The 10,375-nt window shown below is 39.5% G+C and overlaps 1 protein-coding gene across 2 annotated transcripts in view; it reads right to left on the bottom strand.

The window, feature by feature from the left end:
* Positions 1–482: 482 nt before the first annotated feature.
* The window catches only part of LOC127574093 (protein NDRG1-like), a 60,961-nt gene continuing 51,068 nt past the window's right edge, over positions 483–10,375 (bottom strand). For both annotated transcript variants that reach the window (XM_052022761.1, XM_052022762.1), the window contains 6 exons: positions 8,612–8,674; positions 6,950–7,001; positions 5,229–5,276; positions 4,289–4,324; positions 2,942–2,993; positions 483–2,852 (listed from right to left, as the gene is read on the bottom strand). In XM_052022761.1, coding sequence (XP_051878721.1) covers positions 2,626–2,852; positions 2,942–2,993; positions 4,289–4,324; positions 5,229–5,276; positions 6,950–7,001; positions 8,612–8,674 — 478 coding nt within the window. In that variant the 3' untranslated portion in view covers positions 483–2,625. The remainder of the gene's footprint in view (positions 2,853–2,941; positions 2,994–4,288; positions 4,325–5,228; positions 5,277–6,949; positions 7,002–8,611; positions 8,675–10,375) is intronic.

The raw sequence follows: 10,375 nt of genomic DNA, 5'->3' as shown, positions 1-10,375 counted from the left end.
CCATAGGAGCTGTAGTAGAAAGTCAGTGGTAGCATTCTTTAAACAATTACTCTTGGATTTATTTCATTGTGTACTGATGTTGATGAGTATGGTCCCTGCTGTAAACTAAAACCTTGTACAAAATGAGTGCCCAAGGCAATTTGGATTCAATGGCATGTATTTTTGTTTGTGGTGGGCACTTTATTTTTAAAAAATTGCCATTTCATTCAAACAAATAATGTAGAAGTATACTCTTCCTGATAAGTAGTTGTCACTTAAACCCTATTTACGCTATACACTAAGCTCAGACAGGAAATTCTGAGTTATGATTCCATCCTCTCCTGATCTGCTGAAGCTTCCTTTTCAGAATCCAATTTGAATGCTTTATTTCAAAGACATCAGCAAATGCTATCATCATTTCTGGAATACTCCAATTCTATTTATAATTCAGAATCCAAAATAAGAATAACAGAATTTAAAAAGTAACACCATGCAAAGTAAAATTTTGCAGTTTCAAGAATTTATTTTCAAAATAAATACAAATGTGCAAGTCATTGTCAATTTAACTATTCAAAACTGTTCCATGCTGCCCTTTGCAAGATCAAAAAGGATCACAACCTTTCAAGCCAAAATCTGTTGATAAATTGGATCTATAGATGGTGACATAAAACAGCAAGAAAAACTTTTTATTCAATATAGGTAGCAAATATGGCCTCAGAACACTGCAAGGCCAGAAAGAGCATTTCCCTATCTCTGATGCCATTCCCAAACTTTGGTGAAGCAAATACAGGTGGAAGGATATCATGTTTGCCATCTGATGTCCCAAAATTTCAGCAGTTAATATCCAATTTAAAGAATGAATAATAAAATTGTTGTAATACGAGACCCAACTTCCTTGCAGCTAAGACTGAAATGGCAAACCCAATAAATACTAATTGCAGTTTACCTTTGATGTCACTATGGTTTAAAATTAACATTGTGCAGCATTTATTCCCCTCCACCCCACTCAACACTCTGGTACACCTCTGTTGTAATTTTGTAATATTATTTCCAGTTAAGCTTGCTGTTGGAGGCAATCTTGCTATGCAAAGGAGGGTGTATGGTTCTGTGTAGGATAAACAAAAACAAGCTTTCTTGATGCAAGTGTTTAAGCAGGCCTCCAGTGTGTTCTCTTTAGGACACCACAATAAGTAATCACACTAGGACAGCATTCTATGATATGACAACTTAGACTACATAAAATTATAAAATTTAGTTCAAGAGTTATAGGACTTTTTAAAAAAAAATGCATCTAAAGAACATACATATACCTAATTAAGCAATTAGTAAAGTAATGAATCTAGTGTTTAATGACAATTTCACACCCCTATAAACTTTCTTCCACTCTTATTTGCAACTTCCACATCATTGATTGAACAAGATAAAGATCAGGAGGAAGCTCTTGTGTGGACACAAAATATCCATAGACTGCAGATGTTGGAAATCTTGAAATACAAAATAAAGTCTGAAAATAGCACACAGGTGACATCATTGAAGAGGAATTTGTCAACGTGGTATCTTAACCATTTCTCTCCAGAATTTTTTGGCATGGAATTTTACAGCACATTGAGTGGGCCTTTTGGCTAATAAGCTTTATGTAATATGCATCATCTGCTTCACTTGGAAATCAGGATCATAGGTAGCAAGGGAAAGCAAGATACATTTCTGGGCAAATAAATGCAAGTGTGGCAAACACAGCAGTACCATACTTAATGCTGTCGATATAATACATTTTCAGGTTATAACATTTATCTTGGTATTCCTATTTGTCCACAGATTTCAGGATAATGTAAACTGGCTACATGCTCAGAAAAAAATTCCAGTTGAAAAACCTTGGGATATGAAAATTTACACCGTATCACCAAGCACCCAATCAGAATTCATATTTTGGCTGCAACTCTAAGTACTACCTCAAAGCATTAAAAATTTGCTAGAAATCACAATGTCATTCAAAAGGAGACTTGGGAGGGAATCCAAAAATACAAATTTGCTGTAATATAAACTTCAAAATAATCAGAAACTATGAAGTAATATTCTAAACATTTTTTTAAATTTTTTTAAATCAATATTTTACTTGCCTAGTTCCAAATCTAAGCAGACTAAAGACAAGTTTGCACCAGGAAGCAACAGCAGCATTAAAAAAAAGCAATATTTATACTTATGGTTTAAAAAGCAACAGCACATCAAGGTGGAAAAGTCAGTCAATTAAAGTTTTACAAAAAGTTGTAGCAACTAAGATTTAACATTTTTCATTAAGAAATTAAACTATATACACATCTTAAGATTTAACTCTAGCTTCACATGACATGTGACCAATGGGCATGTTTGGAGAACAGTGTTACCCATAATGCACTGCTTCCAAAGAAAATTCAATTTCTATGCATTTTGTCATATCATCAAATTTTGGACCCTTTGTATTCAAATATGGCACCAATTAAAAAGTTCCAAACAGGAAAGTATGCACAAAAATTACACTTGCTGCATGTTCCCCCCCCCCCCCCCCCCATATGTATCATTTCTAGTCCTTTATGACATGCCCATAGAATGCATTGAGGGTAACTTTACAACAGGTTTGATTTTTGTTTAGGATGGTGGTCAGAAAAGGTTTTAACATGAAATCTCTGCTGACTGAGGACCAGAGTGTTCAACACTTCCCACATTAGCATTTGGGTTAGCATTAGCATTTGTGTTCTGGTGCAACCCCATAGCTGGATGACTATAAAACTTCGCAGCCTCACCAGTGTGAGCTCGGCTTCTATTACCCTCTGCAGATGCTACACTGGATCCTGACGCTGAACGGGATCTCATTAGTCGGGTCATGCTGGCTGCAGGCACTATAAATTAGTGATGGCAAAGAAAGAGCATTAAGTATGTGACAGTACAACACTGTTGAACCAAACTCAGGAATATTCATTCTACTTACTGTAGCCCATTCCTTGCACAAAGTATTTAAGAGCTTCTGTAAGTTTTGCTGGCTGTGAGAGAGAAAACGCTCGTAAATGTAACTGGTTTTAAATTCTGTATTAAAAAAAATCCATGTTAGTCATGGACTGAGTATTTCCATAATACTGCAAGTTTAATTTTGGAGAGAGAAGGGGTGCGAATCCAAATGCTTTAGCACCAAGGACACATTTCCAGGAATGAGAGTACTAATAAATAAGTGCAAAGGAATCATTATAAGTGTCAAGAACTTGACATGAACCACTGACCTCCCTTCTGTTGCACACAGCTATGTTGGGAACTCGACTGAGTGCTCAGCCCTCCACTGGCACTTCTGTAGCAATGAAATGGTGACCACATCACCGCACAGCTTGGAGTGGAACAAACCACTGAGGCAATATGCAGAGGCTGCATCAGGACTGATGTTGAGTGGGGTGGGGTTTACAGTACCACCACTCAATGCTCAGATGCAGGGCTCCGTTGTGCACTTTGATCAACCCAGTAAGAGTGGACCATTGCTAGGGAAGTAGTGGCTGCTCTGTGTTGACAAATTGGATCCCAAGGTCTTTCTCATCACCTCCTGTTAGACACAATAGAAGCTGTTGCTGTTTGGCTACACTACTCTCTTCAGCCCAGATTTCTCTATGGTAACAATCTCAACTGTGGTTGCTGGCCATGGAGCCAACCAAAGTGCAGCCCACAAGTCCTTAATCTCAACAGCGCCACTCACCAAGCTACCCAATACCACCAGCCCTCATAGGCAGCCTCTGTATATTGTGAAGTGAACCACTAAGGCATCAAGCCATGTGATGATGAAGGCACTAGTTCATTGCTGCAGGAGCACCAAAGAGAAAGGGATCAAGCCAGGTTCCCAGCAAAGCAGCACACCACTAAAGCAGATATCTTTCTTGAAGTATGGAGGGGTACATATCTGCATGTAAATGTTCAGATTCACTATAGCAAATCAACACTTCAGCTTTGTACTAAGCAGCATACTAGTGTACTTGCATCTGCCCATCTTCCTCCCCCAAAGAAAAATCTACTGAAGGGAGGCAAATCCATAGTGAATGCAGCCCTAGGGAGAAGGCAAAGAAACAAACTACAGGTCCTCCGCAGCTTATGGCATGGTTCCATTCCTGTGAATGGTTTGCAACCCAGAGAATTTGAAGTCAGAAAGGTGGCCGTGAGGCAAGGACCCACATGGATTTTCTGGCTGCAGCAACCAGCAAATCCATTCTGCCAGTCTCTCAAACTCTCATTCCTATGTATGGGCTGTACACAAGTTGGAGGACCTATATTACAACAATTATTTTTACAGTTTCAAACACACCTGAACAATTTGTGGCAGTCCTCCACAATCAGACATCTATTTCAAATGAAGAAGAAAATGGTTAAGCCAAAATATCATACCAAAATTAAAAGGGCTGATACAACTCAATTAGGTCATATTAATTACTGAATTAATGACAGGAGGGGGAATTGTCAGTGAAAAGCTGTTCATTTATTTAATTTGCCAGTCCTAGGACAATATTATAATCTACAAATATTTTACTGGACACAGTCATTCAATTTTAGATTCAAAATAATTCCACTTCGACGATTTACTTTATTTTTGAGAATCATTATTAGGCCTAAACAAAACATGCACAGCCATTAGGGTGATCAGTTGCTCAGGATGTCAGTATCACTCTAACCGATCATGACCTACATTGTTCCACAAGGCTTTTCTTCTGATAGGAAAGCCATACACGAAAAGGCAATCATATGGATATAGTCAGGAAAAATCTTATCAAAACTTGAATGAGCTCCTATAATATTAAATTCAACAATCCGCAGAACTACTTTCCTCCCTCTCTTAGTAATTGTTATCAGACTTGTGTGCTTTTGATGCCATTCATACAATACTGTGCAAGTATGGTTACTGAGAGTGATTTTTGTGTATTTTCTAACCTGTGGACAAAATCAACTTAAGGACATCTGTAAAAATTGAACTCTTTCATTACCCGGGGACAGTCTGTACTATCTTGTTCGCCCTGAAGACCAAAACTAATGGATGTGATTTTGAGATAAGCTTGAGACTTTAAGATTACAAAGGGAGACCATCAGCATCAGAATTTTGCTTTAAAAGGGTTTGTGTGCATTTTGGTTCAAATGGAAGATAACAATGGCTTTCTGTAAACTTAACTTTTGCAGCAAGGAAAGCTTTACTTATCTCAAACTAGTTCAGTCTAAAACCACAACTTTTTGTCCAAAGGAAGTCACACTGTTACCTTTAGCAGAGTGGTTTTTGTTGGATCAAGCTTAGTATTACAGTCAACCTGAAAACAAAACATTTCAACATTTAGCACTTTTATAAAAATGAACAGCACTACAAACAACCAGAAAAGGATCCCAATTTAAATGCATCTTGCCCAATATCAACAGATAAAAATAATGCACAAGAGAGGGATTACACTATTTTGTTGTGTGGGAAGGCATTTTAAAATACAAATTCAACTTGTCAATAGCCTCTTGCTAAGTTTCACTGCTCAAAACACCAGCATCATACCTTTGCACCGGTAACATCTGCTCTAATAACAGATTAAATATGAACCACGCCAGCACCTATTAGCAAGTTACCCAAACGATGAAAGGATAGCTTCAAACTCCAACAAAAGGAGGCTGAGAGGTGACCTTATAAAAGGTGTATAAAATGAGGGGCACAGATATGGTCACCGTCTTTATCCCCCCCAGGAGAGGGGAATCTAAAACTAGAGGGCATAGATTTATGGTGAGAGGGGAAAAATTTGAAGGGGGCCTGAGGGACAACTTCTGCCACACAGACTGTGGTGGGTACATGGAATGAGCTGCCAGAGGAAGCAGTAAAGGTGGGTACAATTACAATTATAAGACATTTGGACAGAAGACATGGATATGAAAAGTTTAGAGGGATATGGGCCAAACATCAGCAAATGGGACCAACTCAGGTAGGCACCTTGGCTGGCACAGACAAGTTGGGTCAAAGGACCAATTTTGTGCTGTACAATTCCAACTCTTGAGCATGCACAAGATGTCTCTTTGCATTCCTAACTGGAACCTTCTTAGTCCACTGGATAAGTGAAATGAGCTACTTAGTGAGGGGAAGAGAATAAATCTCAGAATTCCAAGAGAATCAGTGTTCAGATAAGGGGAAAATACAAGTTGCAGGATATATTCCTAAGAAAACAAAAATTAAAGTTTCTCAAATTTGTGTTTGAAACATTTCAGCATATACCTACTGTGAATGCCATCCCAGCTCAAGCCACTCACTCACTAGATCAAATATTTCAGTGACAAAAAGTATTGCGTCAATCTACCTCCATCCATGAGAGCCATTCTTGGCCCTGTATAGTTTAGTGAACAAAATTAGTTTCACCATGCTTGGTGAACCAAACTAATGTTTGACAGATTTAACACATGGCTCAAAAAACAGGATGAATCTATTTGGCCCACTGAGTCTCAGTCAGCTTTCATAGCAATCTCATTTCCCCATTACCTACTTCTCACAACTCCCCCGATTCTTCTACCACCCACCTACCATAGGAGTGATTTAGAAGAGCAAATTAAGCTACCAGAGTCTCTTTGGGATGTGGATGAAAAACAGATTACTCAGGGAAACCTACAGAGTCCAAGGGAGAATGTGTAAAACCACAGATGTCAGAATCGAACATGAATTGCTGGAACAATGAGATAGCAACAGCTATGTACCGCACCACTGAACCCATTTATTACGTGGCCACAATATTTCAGATATCCAAATGTGAATATTAAGGAAATACACATTCTGCCAAGAATTAGTTTATCTCCACAAGTAGCACAGGTTTGAACTACTATTTAAATGCTCTAATGAGTAAGTTATAAGACCATTTAAATAAATAGTTGAAAACTCTGGATAATCCCTCAAACACAACTTAAAAATATGAATGGGCTCCATTTCCTTTCCTAATAAAATAACTGCAGTGTATCAACATACCACAGCATCCACTGCAGGTGAACTGTCTCCAACCACCAACAAGGCAGGACATCTACAAGGAAAGAAAAAAATGTTAATTATTTCATTGACTCCAATAAAATCACTGTTTCATTAATACTTGATGCATTAAAAGACACTAAAAAAAATCCTGACTAAACTCTGCAATTAAGGTATGTCCTGAAATGTAACTGCATAATGCTAATTTTCTCACATTCCTTCACCAATCCCCAAATACAGACTGACATGACAGCAATATTTTCTCAGTATTGAGAGAGACGAGACTGTAGATGCTGGAATCTGGAGCTCAAAGGCCATCCATAAATTCGCTGATGTCACCACTGTTGTTGGTAGCATCTCAGATGACAATGAGGTGGTGTACAGGAGTGAGCTAGATCGGCTGGTTGATTGGTGTCGCAACAACCTCAACGCCAGCAAGACCAAGAAATTGATTGTGGACCTCAGGAACGAGAGGTCAGGAGAACACACAGTCTTCATTGAGGGGTCAGCATTGGAAAGGGTGAGCAGCTTCAAGTTTCTGGGCATCAACATCTCAAAAGGATCTATCTTGGGCCCAAACACATTGATGCAATCACGAAGGCAGCACGCCAGCGGCTCTACTTCAGTAGGAGTTTGAGGAGATTTGGTATGTCACCAAAGACTCTTGCAAATTTCTACAGGTGTACGGTGGAGGGCATCCTGACTGGTTGTATCACCATCTGGTATGGAGGCTCCAATTCGCAGGATCAAAAGAGGTTGCAGAGGGTTGCAGATTCAGCCACCTCCATCACATGCACAACCCTTCCCACCATCAAGGACATCAAGAGGCTGTGCCTCAAGAAAGGTAGCATCCATCATAACGGACCCTCACCATCTGGGACATGCCCTCTTCACATTACTACCACTGGGGGAGGAGGTACAGGAACCTGAAGACCCACACTCAACATTTCAGGAACAGCTTTTCCCCCTCTGCCACCCATGAATACTACCTCGTTATTCCTCTTTTACACTCTTTACTTTTGTAACTTGTAGTAATTTTTGAGGTCTTTATGATTTGCACTGTACTGCTGCCACAAAACAACAAATTTCACATTATATGTCAGTGATGATAAACCTGATTCTGATTCAACAAACAATGTGCTGGAGAAATTCAGCAGGTCATGCAGAATCTGTGGGAGGAAGGAAGTTGTCGGCGTTTTGGGTTGAAACCCTGCAGGATTTTCTCAGTGACGTTCTACGTCACTGCAGAAAACAGACTAGCCACAGGTCACCCTTGTGCTTCTAATACAAGTTCAACCTCAGCAGCACATTGGATGACATTGATCGCTGTGAAATGCTCCTTTTGGAGCATTGTTGGGGAACCTCAACCCATGTTGGACCCCGACATGTAGGTACAAGTCACCAGTTAAATCAACTATTTACCCAGCAGCCTTAAACATCCCCTACCCATCTTCATTAGCGTGCACTTAAATTTTTAACGAGCAGTTATTTTAGTCACAGAAGAAAAAGCAGGATATGTAAATGGCTATCCAGACTATGTTCATTTGTACCACTGACAATCCCAAATATCTAACACTACTATAAACTGAAATATACAAACCAACTTTCACCCAACATTTCTAAACTTAACACGAGATGTTATAAAATGACTTCAATTCAACTCACTTTAAAGTAACTCTTTGATGATGCTGTCCAGGAAGAGGTCGCTCAATTTCCAAGTCTCTTCGACTGCAGAAAAAAATTGACTGAGTTAATTATACAGTTAATGTATGATACAACATTTGATGGTTTACTCTCCCCCACCCCCACACCCCAAAATGGGTGCAGGGTAAAATGCATATACACTTTCTTCCCACTAAGTGATAGATAGACTTAACACAAACTTTACCTGTTAAAACATTTCTAGAATTACAGCATCCATAAAGCACCAACTGCATTGTACAATGTGCAGTCACAACAGAAGGACCTACAACTGAGTGATAAGTATCAACTAAAGCCAATGTTTTCCTTTAAAAGTAACTGATGCTGTGTGTTATACAAGAGGGTAGTAAAAAAGATAGAATGTTTTCGGACAATTCACAAGCCTTGGCAGAAAACGTAGAAAGTAGGACAGATAACCTGACATCCTAAGAGCGAGCATGCCATGCCCAGAGGTGGTCCTGACTGCAATGCTGCAAGTGGTTCAATTTCCTTAATGAGTGTTCATATTCAGCAAAGGCCTCATGAAATGTTATATCATACCAAGAGCCATGGGAACTGCTCATCTCATCAAATCCCCATTTTTGCCCACCAACCAAACTCATTCATGGGGGAAAGGAACTGTTGATGCTTTGGATTGAAATCTTGCACAAGGATAAGAGTGGAGGGGGAGATAGTCAGTATATATAAAAAAAAGGGAGTGGTGAGACAGGAGTCCAGGGTGATTGGTGGACTAAGTGAAACATGATAGTCAGATTGCACCTGTTAAGGAGGGGAGATGGGAGACAGTGACAAGTGAATGATAGATAAAAGCAGACAAAAATAAAAGACAGATAGAGCAAGATGTGGAGGGGGGTGGAGGAGTGTGGGGTTTTGACCCAAAACATTGACAATTCCTTCCCTCCCCCACCCTGCACAGATGCTGCTTGACCTGTGAGTTCCTCAGATAGTTTGTTGCTCCAGATTGCAGCATCTGCAGTCTAGTGTCTCCAAACTCATATTCGTGCCCTTTACTTCATTTTTGTATTTAAAATTGCTGCAAACATGACACCCACACCTCAGCTTGGGCATATAGGCAACTATGCAACATGACAGCCAATCACTGTTAGTGAGTGTTGTTTACATTTAAAGGACAAAATGGAGAGGGCTCAGGTGACAGTCAGGAAGACATGTCTCCAGGTCCTCAATCTCCACAAGTGACACTGCTGACCATTATTGTAGTATCTGTAACCAAGACCATTAAAGCATCAGAAGAGGTTGAAGCCAAAAAAAACTCATTTAAAAGCTGCAAATGCTAGAAATCTGAATTAACAACAAATAATGCTGGAAATACTCAACACATCAAGCAGCAACTATGGAGAGAGAAACACAGCTAAACTGCCAGGTCAATGACCTTTCATTAAAACTAGGAAAAGTTAGAAATGAAGTGTTTTAAACCACAAAGAGGGGTGGAGAGAACGAACAGAACGCCCATAATAGGTGTGGCAATCAAGAGAAACTGTCAGTGTTGGCTGAGAGAGGGTGGTGAAGGTTTCTCAGTCACAGTTACTCTGTCAGGAAGAGATACAAAAGAACAAAGGAGACAGAAAGTAATGTTGGAACTGTGAGATATAAAACACTGCAGTTACTGCAAATCTGAAATGACAATACTACAACTGTTCTGCATATTAAACAACCTCTGTAGATAGAAACAATTCAGTTGGTAACCTTCATCAGGTCAGAACTGGCCAG

This window comes from Pristis pectinata, chromosome 9 (assembly GCF_009764475.1).
Source record: "Pristis pectinata isolate sPriPec2 chromosome 9, sPriPec2.1.pri, whole genome shotgun sequence".
In the NCBI taxonomy this organism is placed as follows: domain Eukaryota; kingdom Metazoa; phylum Chordata; class Chondrichthyes; order Rhinopristiformes; family Pristidae; genus Pristis; species Pristis pectinata.
The sequence above is the reverse complement of the archived record's forward strand: the minus strand, read 5'-3'. Positions and strand labels throughout refer to the sequence as shown.